Consider the following 22,542-nt stretch of genomic DNA (forward strand, 5'->3'; position numbering starts at 1 on the left):
ACATATCATATACAGAAATACAACTGTACGTCAGTCTTGGCAAAACCCTGTTATGTAGAGGGGAAAATGGTTCATGTTGGAGATCTTGAGTGGAGTTTCTCTCTTGTATGTCTGGCTCTTTCTCCCCGCAGCTGTCTTACAGCAAAAACAACACCCCACCTACCCTGCCCTGGATTAATAACTCAACTCTGTACACACACACACAGAGTACAAGAGATATCAGCAGCAAACACAGCTCATAACTAAACCCAAACTGAGCCGCTGGTTCAGAAAAACATGCATTTAGCAAGAATCGCACTCCTGTTGGGTTTGAATTGGTCAGGTCTTGACCTGCTCTGTGCTTTCTTCATTTTTCCTCCTATATCAGCTCTTATTTGTTCTCTCTGGCTTTTGTTGTAGTCTGAACAGTAAAGAAAATGTCTCAATCCAAACATTCAATTCCTTATCAGTTTTTTTATTTCTGATAATGTTTAGATTCCGTCTCAAATTTCAGTAGTTTTTTGGCATGTAACTCAAAGTAATGTCGTACAAAGTTTGTAATGTTGTCTGGATCTGTGCATATACACAAGTTTCTCTGCTTTTTTTTGCTCACAGTTTTTTTATGTAGCAAACTACGTGACGTTCACTATGTAGTGAGCATTGACAGAGTGAACTATATAAGTAGAGTTGGACACAGTATTTGCATGAATGTGTTTCCTCCCTTTACATACTGACGCCTTTTCTCAGACATTGTAGGAAAAATGTCTCTTCACTGTCAGACAAAAAGGGACAAAAGCAGGACAGTACCCTTTAAAAAGGTCCTTATATGTAAACATTTGATACCAATATGTACAGTACCTTGGAGGTAAAAATAATATGCACTCTTTAGGTGCAGTGTGACCCTGTGACAGCTTTTGTACTTTTTTTTACAGTGTTGGCATTATGCTGACGCTTGCATAATTTCTATGGCAACTGACTCAACACTTCCTGTTTTCTCTACTTTCCTGATGCTCCGCATGACTAAAGGTCACAGGGTCACATGACACATCACGCCCTAGTGCTTACACTCACATGTCGCCACATTCACTTTCCCAGAAAGTGTTTTTTTTAAATGCTCGTCACAGATCAGGTTATACATGTTTTTCACCTTAAATATTTGGTAGGAAATCAAATGAAAAAGCCAAAGTATGAATTGAAAAACTTTAAAAAGAATTAAAAAAAGATGCACTAAATAAGAAATAATTTCCTTAGGTTTTACCGCCGTTTTACCGCCGTTTTACCTGTATTGAGAAATACATTTATAAAGGTATTCATAATAATTTGAGATAATGATTGATAATTGAGAAATATGAGGCATTCAAACAAAATACATTTCGCTGTATAGAATAATGTCAAATTGAATAAACATTTTAACATCTATGAATAGTTTTACAATGCATTATGTTTCAAGTAAAGCATTTTCATTTTTGGCTATGTCCATGTTCTAGGTATAGTTTGGATAGAGAGACAATATAAGTCCTTGCATCACTGAAACCTTACATAGTTTCTGTTTCTGTGGGGGGTTTTTTTCAGATTGCTTCTCCCCGAGGATTTCACTGTGTACTCTTATGCAAAAGATGGATCTCTGGTCACGGAGAAACCAGACACAACAGTAAGCAACTAAACACACACAACAACACACACTGATACTTTGTTTCTGTGATTTTACCAGCTGAAGGAAAGATTACGTCACACCAGCACATGGTTTCCATAAAACCAGGAAAGTGTCAACTTGGAAAATGTTTAGGAAAATGTAATACCCTGCAAATAAATATATCAAAAGTTAGAGAGGGTGAGACATTCTGAAATGAACACACGTCTTAATTGGATTCAGTAATATTATCTTTTATTTTGAAGCACATGTAACTAAATCCAAAGGATTTTTACAATTCTTATCCAGTAATCACAAATGAAAAGGCTATGAAAAAGTCATGGAAATTCATTGGTCAAAACCTACGAATAAAGCTGCAATTCTTAAAATTTTGGGTCAAAAATGAACACAGATCGGTTAATGAACAAGTACACAAAAAGTAATAAAATTTATTTCATTTTATTTAATCAGGGACAATGCACATTAATAACACATACAATATGTAAAATGCACCAGATTTAGCCAACACTGGCTAATTTTCATCCGTACTCCCTTTTGGGGTTACTCGGTTCAAAGCTGTTTGACGTTCGATTCTGTAGGAAATGTCGATTTGATCTCATCTGACCTCAGCTTATATAAAGATCATTTTTTAATCATATCTTTAAGCACAGATTTAAAAAATGACTTTTTAGTTTTGGTCTAATTTGTTTGACATAAACCCTGATATATGCAGAAACTGATTCTATCTGCTGTCTTACATTTTTGGGGGGACTCTCATTCTGTCACACTAACTGCTTGATGTTTTCTCCTGATCTTTTCTTGACTGAATGTCTTACCAGCTTCATTCTCAACTTGAGCCAAAATCTTTTTCATGAATCAGATTTAATGCCCAGACACACAGGATGTGACTGCAGCCACATAAATTTCCTCCATTACACAGAAAACGTTCAATGCAACTACTCCTGCTACATCTAAAAAAGCACAGCTACTCTCACCTGACAGGAAGATGGTATTTTCACCTCAGCATTAACGGCTTTACTGTGCACAGGTGAAGTTAGAACAGCTGTCATATATCACATTGTGTTGTCTGCTGTTGTAATTGTTGCAACGATTTCCTCAAGGTCCCAGCCAAACACAGCGACCGATGCCAAGAGCTTCCCACTTCTGGGAAGAGCATTACTCAGGCTAACTGGAATTCAGTTTTACACGGCTGTATGAACACACAAAGGCAGACGACCTAAAGGAAATACACAGAGCGTGCGATAGATTTCTGAAAGTGATAAACGTTTTAAGACATGTTATTTGATAGGCTGGTCTTGATGTGATGCCATTGAGATTTCTATCCTAATCAGACTTGTTCATAGGTGAGGGCAAGCTGAAACAAGAGTGAAGGCAAATGAGTGCAATGGCTGTATAGTAGTAATGAAATTGTTGTATCGGTGTGATAAAAGCTGAGCCAGAGGGTGATGTCCTTTCTTACTAGTCGATCAATGTTCAAACCTCTTACCTGTCATCATGTAATTCATATTAAGTTTTATAAAGTTTGATAACACTGCAATTAAGTTGTATTTGTTAAAATTAGTGAATATGAAATGAAATATAGGGGCATCTAGTGGTGGGGTTGCAAATTGCAACCAACGTCTCACTACACCCCTCACCCCTCCCTTGCACTACGAAGCACTACGGTGGCTGACACAGGACTAAGATGTCGTCACATTTTCGCTTCTTTGCTTAATGAGATAACGTATTTACGAAACGCACGCTGTAGAGCAGTTTGTCCGTTTAGGGCTACTGTAGAAACAACATGGAGAATTACATGTAAGGGGACCCGCGGTGTATGTAAATAGAAATAGAAACATAAGTAAGGCTTTATGCACCTCTGAAGACAAAGCTATGTATATTATATTGCAATTCTGTCAATTGATCCGCCAAAAAATTATACACAGCACCTTTAATGCTTTAGCGAACTTGAACTAACAATGAACAATACTTCTACATTTATAAATCTTATTTCATATTAATTTCAGCATTTACTAATACATTGTTAAAATCGAAAGTTGTAATTGTTAACGTTAGTCAATGCACAATGAACTAACATGACAATTGTATTGTCACTAATTGTACACTAACAAGAACTTATTAAAGTCTGCACACTTTAAACAAAAAAAGTCCAAAAAACGTCTATCAAAGAAAATCTTTTTTTTACATTTGCAGGTGTACAAAAGTTATAAAAGTGCAAAACGGTTCTAAAAACAGACTTAAGAGCAGACGTTTCAGCACATGCTTTTTTCACTGCTCATAAGACAAACAGCAAACTCTTTCTTACAGACAATTACAAACTGTTGTCCGACAAATGACTTATGACACCACTGCATCATTTGACGGAAAAACAAGCCTCAGGTTCACGCGCAGCAGAGGGATAACGGAAGTTAGACATAAACGTTAATAGCGTTGTCAATATGGATATTTCTCTTAAACAAACGCACCGATTCGCTTCAGAAGACCTTTGTTAAGGGAGGGTCTGTGTCAGAGCCGTGTCGAGCAGTTCTTTTTTGATCGATGGATGCACTTTTTGGAGCTTCAAAAAATTGACAACCATTCACTCCCGCTTGGAAGAAAAATTATATGTGGTATTGTAACTTTGACTGCATTATTCTTCAAGAAGAAAGTCATATTCACTTAGGATGCCTTGAGGGTGAGTAAAACATGGGGACATTATTTTCTTGCCTGAAGTATCCCTTTAAGGGGTGATTATCAAAACCAAGATAAGTGAATACAAATAAGAAAAATATCAAACATAACAGAACCGAAAAACATAATTATTACATAATCTTATTAAAGATTAACATGTGATGATATACTATAGAGGGTATGGACGGATGTGTCGTCACTTTACCACGGGAGCACACTGGAGTGCGCCCCCGAGGGCAACAAAACACTCAGCAAAATGACTGCTTTCAATATCAGGAAATGCAATTCCACGTATCATTTCAGTGTCCAGGAACACCTGATTCCTTTGTAAGTTGTAGGTAAGTCGTAAGGATCACCATCCAGTCCAGCTGCTTGTAATTTCAGCAAAATATTGTGTGTTTTAGTCCCGGTTTCTTTGTTTCTCCTATTCTCCTCAGCCATTTTGCTGGGTGTGTTTTTCCACCCAAAGGAACGTGTCCCAGGGCGTGTCCCGACATGTTCACGTGGGAAAGTGCCGTCAATGCATACCGTCTGTTGTTCATTGTTAGTTCATTTTAGCTAATGCATTTACAGTAATACTTTTGTATAGGAATGTTAACAAATACAACTGTACAAAAGTACATGAATCAGGCCTTTCAGAAAGCTGTGTAATAAAATAAATAGAGATGTAACAATATTATCGATATTGTGTTATCGCAATAGCAAAATTGTCTCAATATTATCGTGGTCACATGACTGTATGAAACGATAGGTCTTCCGGGTCTAACATGGAGAATGTTAGAAAAAACCATCTGGTGCAATTATTTTATTTTATAGAAGGGATTTTTAGGTAATTTGACCCATCTCATACTATAACTCAAACCTCTAAGCAGTTATGATTAGAGGATAAAGAAAGTAGGATGCTTGTGGCACGTTTCCAAGTCATCATTTGTCATAAAAAAATAATAAATATTTTTAAATATCGTACTGTGGACTTTATACCGAGGTATTGTTGCACAGTGAGGTTTTTATATTGTTACATCCAAATATACAGTGAGGGAAATAATTATTTGATCCCCTGTTGATTTTGTAAGTTTGCCTGCTTACAAAGAAATGAAGGGTCTATAATTTTTACGTTAGGTTTATTTTAACTGAGATGTCATGTTAAAGGCACATCCACGACCCATCTTCTGTGATCTAGTTAAGGGGAGGAGGTTACATGGGGGTACATGGGCCCGTCATCCTGTACCCGTAGCAGAGAAAAAGCCCTAAAGCAGAATGTTTCCAACACTGTTCTTCTCTGTAGGGATGTTGTTCTTGGGGTCATAGTCTGCATTTCTCTCCCTTGAAATCTTGAAATCATGAACAAGCTTCTTCCGTGTAGTTCTGGGCTGATCTTTAACTTTTCTCATGATCATCTTTACCCCATTGGGGAAATCTTGCAGGGAGCTCCAGATCAAGGGCATTTGATAGTTATTTAGTATTTCTTCTATTTCCAAATAATTTCACCAACAGTTGTCTCCTTCTCACCAAGCTTCTGTCTGTAGCCTATTCAAGGTTTGTGCAGGTCTTCAATCTTGTCTCTGACATCCTTTAAAACCTATTTGGTCTGGACCATGGTGGTGGAGAGGTTGAAATGGAAGATACAGATTCTGTTGGCAGGCATCTTTTATATACATAACAAGCTGATTTAGGAGTACTTTCTTAAAGTGACAGGACTAATCTGTGGTCCATATAGGCACATAACCAATCTGTGGAGTCAGAATTCTTGCTGGTTGGTAGGGGATCAAATACTTATTTCACTGACTGAAATGCAAATAAATGTATAACCTTTATGTAAATTTTTTGGTTGGTATTCGGGTTTCTATCAGTTGAAATAAGCCTACCATAAAAATGATAGACCCTTCACCTTCATTTCTTTGTAAGCATTCAAACGTACAAAATCAGCAGGGGATCAAATTATTATTTCCCTCAGTCTAGGTTTTTACTATATATTTATGTTAGTAACGTTTATGTAATGTCTTTTCAGTAAATGTTTGATTCATACACAATTTTACAGCACTTCGTAATTGATCACAACTTAAGCAAGCAAAGCCTGAGATTATCTATTGTAAAGCAATGTGATACAAATCATGTTGATCTGCACAGTAGCCAAATGGGCTGTATTTCTGATGTCAGGGTAGCATTAATCGAAAACTGGTCTGCCATATGCCTGATAGAAAATAACTGAATTATTGCCATCCTACACTCTAAAAATTTTATATTTTTATATGTTATATTTTAATTCCATTGTACCCTTGGCATGTATCAAGGCAGTGTCTTTTATTTGCAAAGGCCTACCATTGTAAACATTAAGACATGTCAAGACAGCAGCGAGCCAAAATATTGCTAAATTATGCAAAACACATTTATTTATGAATTCAGTTCCTTTCGCTGAATTTAACTAAACATGCTCCAGTTTGTTCTGTTATTTAATTCCTTACAGCTTTATTGGTATCTGTTTTTTATATCTACTCTGTCATTTTTCACAGGATGTATTTAATGCAGTTTAATCTGAAATCATGTCTGTTTATTCAGGCTTAAGTTCAGACTTAACTTTAGACAAATATTATTGTTTGTAATTGTTTCTAAATGACTTTCCGATCATGGCCTTTAGGCTAAATGAATCTTATTTCACACACTTGAGATTTGCTTGCATATATCACCATTCTGAGTGAAATCTAAATGAGTTTGATCTTTAATGGGATCAGAAAGTGCTGATGTCAGACTGTAGTGATGTGGAAATCTGATGATACAGTTCCATGTAAAAGAACAGGAAAAAGCTGCACAGTGGTTATTGCTTCATAATGCACATTACTCACTATGTGGGATGCACTTCTGTCAAAATTAGTCATATGTGAAGTTAAAGATACTCATTTTATTTCCATGGAACACTAGCATAGCATTTTTTAGGACATTTTGAAAAACTCCTGCTGTTCAAAGTCACAAATGGCTGTCAAGCTCCAAAAAATACAAAAAGACCATATAGCATCATAAATGTTGTTCATACCAATCTTCTATAAATTCTCACATATAGCCTGCGTCATAGTACATGATAATGTATGAATCTTATGGATTTCTGTTGTGCAACAGCATAGCCATTAAAACAATTTATCGGTTTGTGTGTCGAGAAAAAATAACAACATGTGAGTTTGGAACAACGCTAAGCTCTGTTTTTCATTCCAACAGCTAGACATCTTTGTTTAGGAGACTGGATGTCATGTCTGCTTTTCAGAGATGGATACGCTGTCCTTTATGAGAAAATCAAGCAAACGTAAATTTCTTTGCTTATATTGCACTCACATTGGGGCTACAGACATTTCAGATGGGAAATTGGAGTTCAGGAAGGTCCCACAAGAAACATCCGGTTAGAAACTTTCGGCTGGGAAGTAATAAGCTGGGCCGGTCAGCTCACACAGCCGGAAGTCATTTATTATCTCCCATGGGATATTTACAGTGTGACTGTTGCTTTAGGATTCTCATCACACAGAACTCTTGATCAAATGAAGTGTTTCTGTGCATCAGTGGGACTGTTTGTTTTTCTTTTCCAAAATCATGAGAGTAACATTGTGTCTACACTGTAAGTGCACTGGACCAACTAGGTTTCGTGTGCATGCGTGATTGTATGCTCATGTGTGGTTATTTTGTTATGGTAGCCGGTTTGAAAAGAATGTGCTAAACTGAACCGTATACTTGGAATTACAGAATATTATTTGAATATAATATTCTAATACATTATAATATTAATACAGTGTCCTTGGAATGTCACAGAGAATGCCTTACAAGGACTGTATCAGTGGGGTGTGGAGTAGATGTTGTTTTACTTGCATTGCCTCATACAATAATGCTCAAAGAAAAAACATTTCAGCACTTTCATTGCATTAGAAAGGAAACAATAGAATGGGTTTTTAATGACCCATAAAATCAAAATAATAGCAATGGGAATTCATATCCCAGAAATCATAAAGTGCTATCATCATGAACCATAGCATGACTGTGCATAACTTCAGAAATAGTTTGTCATTCTTGTTTGAGTTTCTGGGTAGTTGCTGTGTTGTTGCTTAGTGGTCCAGGTCAAAAAAGCCCACCCCCAAATTTTATAACATTCTGGTCCCCTAGGTGTTTTAGCTTCCAATGTAAATCTATAGGATCGTTTGTTGTTAAACATAATGAATGTCTTGATTTCAGTACTGCATAGGAACCACATCTACCCAAGCAGACGATCCATTTGAATATGAGGTTATCCAGAGGTCACACTTCCCCTGGAGAACTGTAATAGCACATTTATGGAAGCTGATGGTTACACTGGACATTTCTGCTATTCCAGTAATGTTAAAATTGTGATTGATCATTGCTGTCTGCTCAGACACTCACAGCACAACCAACTGGTCAACCTGATTCATATTGTTATAAATGTGCATTCAAATGTGCTTTACGCAGAGTGAAATATAAATCTGACTTGCATTTGAGTGTGCAAAGTCCATTTAAATCCCTGTAAATCAGCTTGGCATAGTATTCACAAAGCCCCTCAGCAGAGGACGAGGTCTAACCTACAGTTCACATGGTCTTGTAATCTGATCGGTCACAGTTGACACATGTGCAGCTGGAACCACCAGATCCAGAGAAATCCAGCAGCCCATTCGTTTCTTTTATGTTCCTCAGAATGCTTTACAGTAAAGCTGTTTGCGTATTAAATTAAAGGGAGACTTCACCCAAAAAGGAAAAAAGTTCTGTCATCATTTACTCACCTTCGAGTTGTTCCAAATCTGTATCAATTTCTTTGTCCTGATGAACACAGAGAAAGATATTTGGAAGAATGCTTATAACCAGACATTTTGCCACCCCATTGACTACCATAGTAGGAAAAAACACAACGGTAGTCAAAAGTGCCCCAGAACTGTTTGCTGACATACATTCTTCAAAATGTCTTCTTTAGTATTCAACAGAACAAAAAAACGCTAAAGTAATTTTTCCTACTATGGGAGTCAATGGGGTCTGGTTATAAGCATTCTTCCACATGTCTTTCTCTGTGTTCATCAGAACAAAGAAATTGATACAGATTTGGGAACAACTCGAAGGTGATTAAATGATGACAGAATTTTCATTTTTGGTTGAAGTCTCCCTTTAAATTTGGTCCTCCTGATGTCCTTGAACTGAACTTGCTGGAATGGCTTTCTAAGTAAATTTCTGTGATTGATGGAACGTCTTTCAAATGTCTCTGTTTTTGTCACCAGGGTCATTGTCATTATCGTGGTTACATAGAGGATGTGGAGGGGTCTTCAGCAGCGCTCAGCCTGTGTTCTGGATTAAGGTAAAATGTGACTACACCACGAATGGATGGATACAAAAATAATTAGTAGTGATAATTTTATTTATGAATATTAATAATGAATAAATATTATTTTGATGTTCCATCCATTACAGATGTTAAATGCCTTGCAATGCCATTTTATATTATCTTGAATTATATTATCGGTGTGTGTACTTTGTATGTGTTTTAGGGGTGTAATCCACTCCGGGGATGAAAGTTTTGGCATTGAGCCTTTGGAGGGCTCATCCAGTGATGAGCACTTGGTGTATCGTTTGGAGGATGTAAAGACTGAACCTCTTACCTGTGGAACACCTCATTTTAATAACCATGATGATGAAGCGTCGTCAAGGCAACCTACAGAAGGCGATCTCCATAACATCACATTCAGTCAAGCTGGCAGCCATCTGATAAGGGTGAGTCACCCCAAATCACCATAATGACATCTGCGTTTACACAGAGAAGATAATAAAGAGTGAATGTTGCTTTCCAGCGAAAGAAGAACAATCCACATTCAGACCAGATCAAACTAGACAATAAACAGACACATGGGTCGACTTTAGTTCAGTTTTGTATTACCCAACTTAAAGACCCCATGAAATCAAAATCAAGTTTTTTTGGCTTCTAGTATGAATTTGTTAGCCTTAAGGATATCTATGAACTACTGGACTCCAAACAATTTGCATTTACAAGATGTAAGCATTAAAATCGTACATTCTCTCACTTGCGCCAAAAAGAGATCAGCGATCTTTATGACATCATTCTGCACTTCAGCTTCAAATTCTAGACTGTGGGCTATTTTAAAAGGGGGAGGGGCTAGTTGATATGTCCCACCCTAACTTCCTGTTTAGGCCTTTCCACATTAATGTTAACATCTTTCTCGCTCCGTTTTGGCCTTATGTCCACACTGAGGTGGTGTTTTTGTCAACGAAAACGGAGCTTTTTGAAAACGCTCTTCAAAGTGGATACATCTGAAAACGCAGTTTTCGCGTCGTATTGTGGACCATGAAAACGGAGGGTTTTAAAAACAATGACACGTTTTTCGTCATGTGATGCAGTTGTTTTGGCTGCTCTCCAGTTTGATAGTGTTATTGTCAGTTTGTGAATACTTTAGATTGCATTTAAAGGCGGGATCAGCGATGTCCGAATTACGCTTGCTTGGACAAGTCGGACCGAGTACCAAAACAACCTTGTAGCCAATCAGCAGTAAGGTGCACAGTGCACTGGACGGACATTAGTCGAGCCGAGTGTTGACGAAAGCCCTCTGAGGCCCCAAAACTAAAAACTAAATTGAATGTCTGTCTCTCCAAACAGAGAAAGAGGGCCATCCTGCATCAGACTCACTACGTGGAGCTGCTGATGGTGGTGGATAATGAAAGGGTAAGTCCTCATCACACTGCAATCTCTCACCATTTTTAGTCTCACATTTATCAGCAGAGATGAATCATTTGTGATTGTACCCAGCAAAGTGTCAGTCAGTAACATTGAGTTGGACATGTGGAGACGTGTGGGTTGAAATGTGTGAATGTTAAAGGGATAGTTGATCAAAAAATGAAAATTCTGTAATTCTGCTTCGAATTTCGGCTTAATTCTGTGACGGTTTTCCTGTAGCTCAGTGGTTAGAGCACAGCGTTAGCAACGCAAAGGTCATGGGTTTGTTCCCAGGGATTGCACATACTTGTGTATAAACGAATGTATGGTGTCATGCACTGTAAGTCGCTTTGGATAAAAGCGTCTGCCAAATGCATAAATGTAAATGTAATTTATTTATTGAACTATGTCGTTTAAAACCTGTACAGTATGTGACTCTTTCTTCTGTGGAGCACAAAAGAAGATATTTTGAGAAATGTCTCAGTGGTTTTGTGTCCATATAAGGGAAGTCAATGGTGGCCAAAGTTGTTTGGTTACAAACGTTCTTTAAAATGTCTTCTTTTGTGTTCTGCAGAGGAAAGAAAGTCATATGGTTTTGGAATCAAATAGGGGTTAATGATGCTTTCTGCTTATTTCTTGTCACAGTTTATCTACAAAAAGAGAAATCAGACAGCGGTGCGTGATGAGATGGTTCAGATCGCTAACTACGTGGATAGTGTAAGCTTGGCTCTTTGTTTTAAGATCGATATCAAAGGAACGTCCTGTTCTAGCGATCATTAAGTGATTACTGCTGTCTGTTCTGTTCTCCTATAGATGTATATGCCTCTGAATATCCGTGTTGTGTTGGTGGGGCTGGAGATCTGGTCTATGCAGAACCCCATCAATACAGATGGCAGTGCTGGAGAAGTGCTGGGGCGCTTCACTCAATGGAGAGAGAAAGAGCTTGTCCACCGCCATCGTCATGACAGCGCTCAGCTCATCTTGTAAGATCCTTTTTCTTATCACGTGAACATTGTTTTCTATTTTCTCTTATTTTAATTGTTCTTTTTTTTATATTAATAGTGTCTCTATAGCTTTTAAAATTGCATGTCTGATTCTGTTTCTCACTTGTTCTCTCTCTCTTTTTACAGAAATAAAGTGTTTGGTGGAACAGCAGGCATGGCTTTCGTCGGTACGGCTTGTTCCAGAAGTCATGGTGGTGGAATTAATTCGGTATGATGACTGATCCTCTCCTCATATGCTACAGATACTCATTCAGCAGCATGCTGTTAGTCAATGTCTGTTGTACATTTATCCCCTTCTCCTTTATCTAAATCTGCCTCTGTCTCTCTGTGTGTGTGCGTGTGTGTGTGTGTGTGTGTGTGGGTGCGTATGTGTTCTCCCCTCAGTTCACCACTAATAACGTGATATCATTCGCCTCCATTGTGGCTCACGAGCTCGGTCACAATCTCGGGATGAACCATGACGATGGACGAAACTGTAAATGTGATGTCACACACTGCATCATGAACTCAGGGGCAACGTGAGTATTTGTGTGTGTTTGTATGTATGGTGATAAAAGTAGCTATAAAGATAAAGTTGTCTGGGAACCACTTTAGGTGATGTAAAAAAAATATTTCTATGCAAAAAAGCACAAAAATGTAAAAGCTGGACATCATGAAATTTGTACACCGGCAAATGGAATGCAATTGACTGTCCTTCAAAATACATCCATTGCCACCATGTGTCATTTTTTGGGCTAATTTGATTATTATTTGTGAATGCTAATACAAGTGTAGTTCTTTCAAGTGCATTTAGGTATTTCACAAATCCATTCTGCTGATTTTTTCCCCAAAATTAATGCAGAAAATATGGAAAAGGTTATTTTAAGGTTAAGAAAATTAAGGTCCTCTTCTTTATCACTATACCGAAATCCCAGATGGCCATACAGTAATTTTGGATTCATGAATTCTTCAAATATTGGTGTCAGGGACGCTGTGAGCCTGAAGACTATAGTGGACACTATGAGTTCACAGTGAGAAAATGTTAACTTAAATGTGTAATATAAATAGACAGTGTTCATAAGTTGTCCTCCGGTAATTTCTCTCCGTCTTTCTCTCTCAGTGGTTCTCGTAACTTCAGCAGTTGTAGCGCCGATGACTTTGAGAAGATGATTCTGAATTCAGGAGGTCGCTGTCTGCTGAACACACCGCGGCCGGACGAGGCATACAGCGCCCCCTTCTGCGGGAACAAGCTGGTGGACGTGGGCGAAGACTGTGACTGCGGATCAGAGGAAGTGAGTCGACTGATCGATACAGTATTCTTTTGAAACTCATGTGGATCACTCGAGTAACAGTCTCCTGGTGAATCAAGTGAGATGTTGATTGTGATTATATGGATGTTTTAGGAGTGTATGAAAGACCCTTGCTGCGAGCCGAAGACGTGTAGGCTGAGATCAGGTGCTCAGTGTGCGTACGGAGTCTGTTGCAAGAACTGCAGGGTAATTGTAACTTTTTTTAAGTGACACCGTTTTTTGTGAAGATGGTAGGATAATAACATTTGTTTTTTTACAATATACAGTTTATACATGCATATGCCATTTGACAGTCTGCTCTTTACATACAAGCATGTTTTGCTTGTGCGACAACGATTAAAAACGGTAATGTCTGTTTCTCTGTCTGTCAGTTTTTACCTGGTGGCACAGTGTGCAGAAGCAGCACGGATGAATGTGATTTACCAGAGTACTGTAATGGCACATCTGCCTTTTGTCAGAGCGATGTCTTTAAACAGAACGGTCATCCCTGCAAACAGCAGCAGGCTTACTGCTACAACGGCCAATGTCAGTATTATGACACCCAGTGCCAGGCCATATTTGGAACCAGTGAGTACACACTGCTGTTAATGCGTATGATGCATACAAAATACAAAAATCTGCTATATGTTCGACTTCAAAAAATAATTTCATTTTTTGTAAAAAAAATTATTAATTATTTTATTAGTATTTTAAATGTATTTTATTTCCAAACATTCTTTACCATTGACTTTAAATTGAAATTAATTGAGATTTTTGTACAACTAGATTTCAGAGTTATGATAAATTTGTTTGTAGTTTTATTAATATTTTAATAATAAAGCTAAAAAGTTAGCTTTTATTTTTAGGTTTTTCGTTTTTATGGTAATTATAGTTACAGTTTTAGCAATTTTGGTATATGCTTTTGTCGTTTTATAATTTATTTTTTTATGTTGCTATATAGGATTATTATTTTAGTTTTTGTTTATTATAATTTTAGTGCTTTAAAGTTATTTCCGTTTATTTCTGAGGCAACATTTCAATTTTTCATTTAGTTTAAGTAAAAAAAAAAATGTGGTCAATATTTTATTTGATTTCAATGAACAGAAACGTTTTCAAAGTTTTAATTTTAGTAAACCAAAATAACCTTGCTAGATTTAGCACCACATTTTTTAACACGTTTCAAAATGATCATAAAAGTCCAAAAGTTATTTACAAATAGTATTTCAGAAATAGTAAATAATATGACAACTGCTTTTATTTTTATGCTATTTCTTTATTAGAATTATGTCTGTCTCTTAGTAGAAGAAATAATTTAACATAAGGGGCTGACTGATGTTGTAAAAATTTTACTATTTTGGAACATTAGAAATAGTATGTGCCAAATGTCTAGTGTTTCCTGTTTGATAGACTGATGCAAGAAATCAGATATTATCTGGGTCTTTAGAAATATGTAAAAGAAAAGGCAGATTATTTAGTAAAACAGCGATCTTGGATAAGGTTTAGATTAGAACAGATGTTATCTAACTAGTTCTGGGGTTCTCCACAAGGTTCTAAGGGATCTAAGTGTTTGTTTTTTTCCAAAATACTTTCCAAAATTATTTAGATTTGTTTTGTATCTTGTAAATTATTATCTCTACATGTCCCTTTATCTCACTCATTGAGGTAGAAATGAGATGAAAGTTGCTGCAGCACATACATACATTTCAATTGAAAATGTTTAATTATTTAAGTTTGTAAACAATATGTTGTCTTAATATCACACTTATTATTTATCAAACATTGTGTAAATGATTCTATATACATACCGATACAGTATATAAATGTATTTTGGGAAGAAGGGGGTCCCTCACAACAGGTTCATTATTTTGGGGGGTCCTCGGCATAATAAAGTTTATTAGAATATGGAAATACAAGGGACTCAGTTGTGCCCTCTACTGTTAACAGTAAGACAAGAGCTACATTATTTAGATATCATGTGATTCATAAATTAGATATCATAGTAATATTAATGGTGATCAAAATAAGTTTTTGTTATCTCAAAAGTGTAACACTTGGTAATAAATTCAGGTTATGCTACAAACACTGAAATAAATCATGAAATAAAAATTGAGTGCTGTTGGCTAGATCAGTTGAATCAGTTGCAGTGTTTCTTAATAGTAAATATTTGTTCAAATGTTGTTTCATTGTAAAATGAAATGTTTTTTTTATAAATAGTAAACAATTGATATACAGTACGCCACATGTAAACCGTTTGTCTTTGTGTGTGTAGAGGCTAAAGCTGCGCCTGAGGTGTGTTTTAAGGATGTGAACTCTAAAGGCGATCGCTTTGGAAACTGCGGATATCATTCCAGTGGCTTCAAGAAGTGTGAGAGCAGGTAAAACGCAGCGACATAATTTCCACCATTATAAGAAATGGATAAAGAGGAATAAATAATACATAAATGAACATTGTAAAATGAAATGAATAAGGAGAAATAGTAATCTTAATGAAATACTTTGTGATTAATTATTGTATTATTAATGACATCACAGGGCTCCACCTTTTAAAACATTCTGATTTCTGAAGTCGTAATGCATATGTGATTTGTTCCATTTCACACAACTCCCACACTTGTTGAATCCAGTTGTTGTGTGATGGTGGGGCAGGTTTTAACCATCTACATGTAATGCATTTGATTGCTGCAGCAAGTAAGATTTGAGGAAGGTATATTTTGGCCCTACTGTCAATGCCCTCTGGACGCACACCTAAAAGTGCGATCATGGGCTCTTCAGGGATTTCAAAATGAAAGATCTCTGTAAGAGCGTCAATAATTTCTTAATTTTGGACATGACCAAAAGATACGAGTATGGTTACCCACATGCTGTCCACAATTTCTCCAACATTTGTTGGTACAGGATGGATTCCATTTTGCTATTGGGGAGTACGAAAAATCATTTTATTTTTTTCCATTTGAACTCCCTCCAGATATTGGAACTAGTTACAGAGTGTGCTTCTCCACAGGTTTCGTTAGAAATTGTTCTCTTCATTTCAGCTTCCCATTTCTCCTTTATCTGTAGGGTATTATTTGTGTTCATGGATAGGAATAACAGGTATCCTTTGGAAATTACCCGTTTAGCCGCCTGTCCTGTTTGCATTTCTTAAAAAAAAAAAAAAATTCTGAAAGGGACGTTTGGTCCAGTTTGATTGAAAGTCTGCTGTCAGTTTTGATTTTATAGTGACTTGAATTCTAACTCATAGAGAAATAAGCACGCTCTTTCTCTTTGTCAGAAATGCCATGTGTGGGAAACTACAGTGTGAGAACGTGCTGACATCAGTCATATTTGGCATCAAGCCGTCCACCATCCAGACCCACATTGGCGGCACTACCTGCTGGGGCGTGGACTTCATGCTGGGCTCTGATGTGCCTGATCCTGGCATGGTCAATGAGGGCACCAAGTGTGGAGAAAACAAGGTGATGGAGATAAGAGAACCTTACCATTCTGAAAACACAGACTTGTGTGTTTTCATCAAATACAGCATAACATCGATTAGCAAAACATTGTTTCTTGTGTTTTGTAAGTCCCATTTACTGTACAATGGCCTCACCAAGCCACTTATTGTAAATCAGACTGAACGTATGAATGCAATTGCAATTCTATTGTCTGTGTACCCGTTTTTCTTTGCATGTGTTAAAATAGACTTGCCTGTTTTCATATTGCAGGTTTGTTTAAATTACGAGTGCAGGAGCACAGATGTGCTAAATTATGACTGTGATGTCGAAAAGAAATGCCACAGCCATGGGGTACATGCACATACACAACCCACAACACTACAGTCTTCAGCGTCACCATTTTCTTTCATTTCCACCAACTCACTTACATTTGTCTGGGTTTCTGCTACAGGTGTGTAACAGCAATAAAAACTGCCACTGTGAATACGGCTGGGCGCCTCCGTTTTGTGAGGCCTCTGGGTACGGAGGAAGCATCGACAGCGGCTCCACATGGAACGGTAAGACCGCTTAACAGCAGCACAGCTAAAGCTTCATAGAGAGGTAGGATTATCAGTACTTCTAACACTCGTCATGGGTAAATGTGATTACTTCGAGTGTAATTGCAGAGATCTACTCTGTTTAAATAGTTTCTCTCGCTCAGATAAAGATACCTCCACACGGGACGGGCTGCTTTTATTTTTCTTCTTGATTCTTCCTCTCCTGGCTTTGGCTCTGTATGTGTTCTCCAAGAGGAACGAACTTAAGCAACGCTTCCTGAGGAAGAAACGCTCTCAGAGCTACGAGTGAGTATAAAAACGAACATATTGTGGTTCGACTGATAAAGGTTTCGAGACGGATACAATTTGATTCTAGCAGTTGAGAATGATTTAACTATGATAAACTACAACTAGATGTTTGAATAACAATATTTATTCACAATTCACAAAAAAATGGCGAAATATCCATAAGTTCATTTATATGCAAGTAATATATGCATGAGCTTTCATAGCCAATGACACTACGGCACTGTAATGATGTCATTATTACATTATTTCTAGCCGAATGTCTTATTTTGACCACATTGCAGTTTCAGTTTCATGGCTGGATCTGAATTCTGATGCACATTTAATTGTTTTTTGTTTCATTTGAAATGTATTGAAGAACTGTTGTGTTGTTAATTAGATGTTTATGGAATACACATTGATCAAGTGTTTTTATTTTATTTTCTCAGAGCCGACAGCAGACCGCAGACTGCTGTGTCCCAGCGGGGAAACCCTAACAGTATAGTAAAGGATGGGGTGAGTCAGCAAAACACACAGCAATACAAACTGAGATACTGTTACTTTACTGCTAACATGAATCTAACTATAGAACTAGTGTTTAACTAACCCATATTACTGTTCTTATATATGGATGAACACTGTGCAGTAACAAACTCAATTAAATCAAGAATAACTAATATATAAAGAATGTAATAAATCTGTTATTGTGTCTGTTGTTTAAACAAATGTTTGTAAATGGGTAGCGCAACAAAAAATGTTCATTAAAAAAAAAGAAGGGCGTAACATAAAAACATGTTTTAAACCTTCAGAATCTTAAAGTATTTAAAGGGGTCATATGGCGCGAACATGTGTTTTTCTGTGTCTTTGGTGTGTTATAAGTTGCCCATGCATGTATTAGACATGTTAAATTGCAAAAATGAAAGTGTCGGAAACAAAAGATGCATTCTATCTAAAAGCGAATGATCACCCAGACCTGCCTGAAACGCCTCGTGTAACCACACCCCCACAAATCTACATCTGTTCGGGGTATGAGTTGACTAAGACCACCCAAATGTACATGCAAGTCAGTACTGTCAGACAATTGTTTTGGAACCTGATGTTCCAAATATGGTAAGAGGCGTTACATTTCCATCACACGCTTGCAGTATTCGACCAATCACTGTGCACTGGTTAACTGGCCAATCATAGCACACCTCGCTTTTCAGAGCGATGAGCTTTGTTAAAAATCCGCGCGTTTCAGAGAGGCGGGGCAAAGAGGAGATACAAACATGCACGGCATGTGAAAATACAGCGTTTTTGAACCTTAAATCGTGTATATGCATTGCATTACATCGAAAACAAACGTTCATATTTGTTTTAGCCGCGTCATATGACCCCTTTAAGATGAAAGACAGAAGATAGACATTCTGCTGGTATAAAGATATTGACCGGCCTCCTCTCTTTTTTTCCTATGGTAAAGCACCAGGCTCAGTTATTGCCACCAGCAGAGGTAAATAACTGCATACTGTATGTTTGGAAGGGCTTTTCATTTGTACTGAGGGGCATTTCTCCCTCTGTTGCTTACGCAGTTCCCTCTCTGCTTTTCGGCAGTGCCTGTAACCTTTCTTTCAGTGCCTGTGCTTTGTCTTTTGTATAATTTCCTATAAAACAGTGGCTCCCAACCTTGTTCCTTGAGGTCCCCAAACATTACACATTTTGGTCGTCTCTCTGATGTGACCCATTTCAGGGCTTAAGCAATATTTATACTGTCAAGAAGGCACAGATGCTGCATCTCAATTGGCATTCAGGTGAACAAGGTTGGAATCACTGCCTGAATATCTAATAACATTCTCTCTAGTTTACTCCTATACTAACCATAGCTTGGCATACACAATCTTTCCTATTTTAACACTTTCGTTTAAAGCTAACTGTTAAAGCTTTCAAGTTTTAAATTGCCTATTGTACAGCTGAATGTTTTTAGTCATGTCACGAGTTCAAAATATGTGTTCGGAAAATGTGCTGTAAGCATAAATTGTATGTTTAGGAAAGGTTTCAATAAAGATCTGTCTTTTTTAGGTGGTCCGGACGAATACATCTGCCTCTGTTCGATCTTATGCCACCAGACCGCCACCACCTCTATCTTCACGGTAGTTTTTTCAAAAATATGTTCTAAGAATGTTTTGCCAACATTCCTGTTTAGTTTAAAAACATTGTTTCATGTTTTAAACATTCCACTAAATATATAAGATTTTATACCAATGTTTTTAGAACGTTTAGAAATTGACACAAGTTGATAAAATGCTCTTTTAGGCTATGTTCACACTTGGCGTTTTTTCTGAAGCTGTCAGCATCTGTTTTACATTATAATCCTATGGAGTAAACCATGCTTTCAAAAACGCTTTTAAAGTGCTTTATTAAACGCTACCGCCCGCGTCATTTTTTGCAGTTCAGAGTGCCTTTTGAAGTTGAAAAAAGTTCAGCTTTTCTGAAAAAAAGGCCCTACGTCAAGCACTTTTTCGACAGTTGACCAATGACAAGCGAGTAGCGAGACCTGTCGTTTCCATGACAACAAGAACAACATTCGAGGAAGGTGATTGGTCGAGCAGGATCGAGCTCGAAAAAAAAAATGGCGGCCGAAACACCGGTTGGAGCATATTTTTGTGTAAAATAAAGTTTAATTTATAAAGTTATTTTTAAGTTTAAAGTTTGAAGTTTTCTTGTCCAAAAAAGTGTAAACACGCCCTTAACGTTACAGCAAGAACCTTTTTGATCCCTTTGAGGGAACTTTCGGAGAATGTTATCCAAAGTTCATTCCAAAGAACGTTCCCTGTTAAGACCTTAAATGTGCCCACAATATTAAATTCTTTTTTTCTCTGTTCTATTATCACAGACCACCTGCTCCCACCCAACAACTTATGCCTCAAAGACCAGCACCCGCACCTCCAGTATAACAGTTGCATATCTGTCTCTTCATGGAGAGGGACGAGTCAACTGTGAAATATGCAGTGGGTGGAGCCAAGCGGGTATCAGGTGGTCAAACCCCCTCCTCTCCCCCACTTCTTCACCTCTCCGTCCGTGAACAGCTGTTAACTGTCCATCAAACAGAGAGACGGTCACTGTCGTGAAAGGAACCTCAACTCGCAATACATCACAGAGTTCAGGGTGTCTCTGAGCAGGCAGATCTCCTTCATTGCGTTTGATTTCTTACGTACTCAATAGGACCACTGCGACCAATTGCACTTCAAGAATAGTCACTGTTTATGGAAAATGTACAGAGACCCTTTGGTTTTAGACTGGCTTTAGAGGTGTTCATTTCTTACAACCTCTTGCCCTTTTTTGTGTGTGTGCAATGCATTCTAAATCAATCGATTGTGGTTACTGACAACATTACCTGTTGTCATGTGGAAAGGAAAAACGCTGTAATTTAATTTCCTAGGCATCCCTAAGATATTTACAAGGTTATTGTTAAGAGTATTTAAATGGCCCGTGGTAACTGCAAATCCTTCTCTGTGCACTGTGGAGTATTATACTCGCATTTAAGTTTTTTTAATGCCACGGTGCTTTCCTGTGTTAAAGACTAAATTCATAAAGTAACCTTGTTTTTTTATAATCTGATACTGTTGCTGCCCAACATAGTGTTTAAATTTTTAATTTGACCATGTATACAGTTTTATTTACATGCTTTTATTTATACAGGACTTTTATAGAAAATCTATTTTTTACTTTATTTGCCATGTGAAATTCTGTCCCGTGAGGCAAATGTCAGGTTAATACTTCTTTTTGAAACTAACTTGTTTGACTGCTGGTTTTATTGTGCCGTTACGTTCTTTTTTTTTATACGGAAAACAACAATAACAATGAAGACAACGTTGTACGTTTCTCTCCTGTCATTTTAAAGGGCTAAATGACTTTATGCATGATCTTACATACTATGCTACAACGTTTCTTCCTGGCTGAAACTGTGTCAATGACAGAAAAGACATTTTTGCCTGCATGTTTATCAACTTGTGAAAGGCAAATGTCTTTGTGATGAGATTAATACCACACCGAGTAGACTATGTGTATAGTTCAGTATAGTATGTGTCAAGTCATGCACCCTCAAACACTTTACAGCTGTAACATGCCTCTGCTGATATTTTAGAACACATTGGACAGTCACTATCCTCACATTAGAACAGCGTGTCCTGATTTTGCTGAGTAAGGCATGTTCCTGGGTCAATAGTTTGGTTTGGTAAGGTTCTTGAACAATCCAGTCAAGAACAGTTCAACTGCTCAAAGCAGTTCAAGTTTTGACTCAGTTCTAGCCCTTAAAGTAGAAGGAAAGCCCCTATGCCAGTCTAACATTAGCACTGAACCTAAACCTAAATTTGACCGTCAGGAATTTTGGTTCAGGGCTAACCAAGACGTTGACCCAGGTACATGTTGAACTTTGGCTAAATCATGTTCACTATACATTTACTATAGTAAGCTCAGCCAAGTGCCAATCATGTCTGATTATGAGTATTATTTTATATATCTTCATATTAATGTATAGGAGTGAATGAATGATTTCCCACTTCTTGCAGTGTTTTTCCATTCATGTGTACCTGACAGATGAAGCAGCTGTTGATCATGGCTTGATGTTTAATGGACTGAGGAAAGACTCACTTTATGTTGGGCTACCTATAGTGGGATGGTGATGATTTATGTTTTTGCTTATGAAAATAAAAATCACTGGTATGTTTCTATACGCTGTAAAGTACATTTTTAAACATCTTGTGAAGTGTTCATAAGACCACTTCAAAAGACAACAAAGCTGGTCCAGAAGAACTTCCTGTTTAAACAAAATACAACTAACAGAACATTTATAACAAAACTAAAATATTAAACAAATATTTTTAAGATTTAACAATATATGTAAGATTAAAAAAACATAATTAAAAAATGAAGCTGGAAGTGCTTCTTGTTCAGTGTTTACATCTTGTGAAGTGGTCTATAAGGAACGTGCAGTAAATTCTGTTTAATTAATAAAAATGAATTATTTCTGTATGCATTTCGAGAAG

The 22,542-nt window shown here is 37.2% G+C and overlaps 1 protein-coding gene across 3 annotated transcripts in view; it reads left to right on the plus strand.

The window, feature by feature from the left end:
* Positions 1–22,227, plus strand: part of adam9 (ADAM metallopeptidase domain 9) — a 29,144-nt gene extending 6,917 nt beyond the window's left edge. The window contains exons 4-23 of one of the 3 annotated variants that reach the window (XM_057355900.1): positions 1,552–1,630; positions 9,553–9,629; positions 9,820–10,042; positions 10,941–11,006; positions 11,643–11,714; positions 11,811–11,980; positions 12,128–12,209; positions 12,386–12,519; positions 13,101–13,272; positions 13,384–13,476; positions 13,662–13,857; positions 15,539–15,644; positions 16,538–16,721; positions 16,971–17,051; positions 17,152–17,257; positions 17,401–17,542; positions 17,971–18,037; positions 18,981–19,010; positions 19,577–19,647; positions 20,391–22,227. In XM_057355900.1, coding sequence (XP_057211883.1) covers positions 1,552–1,630; positions 9,553–9,629; positions 9,820–10,042; positions 10,941–11,006; positions 11,643–11,714; positions 11,811–11,980; positions 12,128–12,209; positions 12,386–12,519; positions 13,101–13,272; positions 13,384–13,476; positions 13,662–13,857; positions 15,539–15,644; positions 16,538–16,721; positions 16,971–17,051; positions 17,152–17,257; positions 17,401–17,542; positions 17,971–18,037; positions 18,981–19,010; positions 19,577–19,647; positions 20,391–20,451 — 2,212 coding nt within the window. In that variant the 3' untranslated portion in view covers positions 20,452–22,227. Of the gene's footprint in view, positions 1–1,551; positions 1,631–9,552; positions 9,630–9,819; positions 10,043–10,940; positions 11,007–11,642; positions 11,715–11,810; positions 11,981–12,127; positions 12,210–12,385; positions 12,520–13,100; positions 13,273–13,383; positions 13,477–13,661; positions 13,858–15,538; positions 15,645–16,537; positions 16,722–16,970; positions 17,052–17,151; positions 17,301–17,400; positions 17,543–17,970; positions 18,038–18,980; positions 19,011–19,576; positions 19,648–20,390 lie in introns of those variants that run through there. The other 2 variants (XM_057355901.1, XM_057355902.1) reach the window with 2 other exon arrangements.
* The last annotated feature ends 315 nt before the right edge of the window (positions 22,228–22,542 follow it).

Source organism: Triplophysa rosa, linkage group LG17 (assembly GCF_024868665.1).
Source record: "Triplophysa rosa linkage group LG17, Trosa_1v2, whole genome shotgun sequence".
Lineage (NCBI taxonomy): Eukaryota > Metazoa > Chordata > Actinopteri > Cypriniformes > Nemacheilidae > Triplophysa > Triplophysa rosa.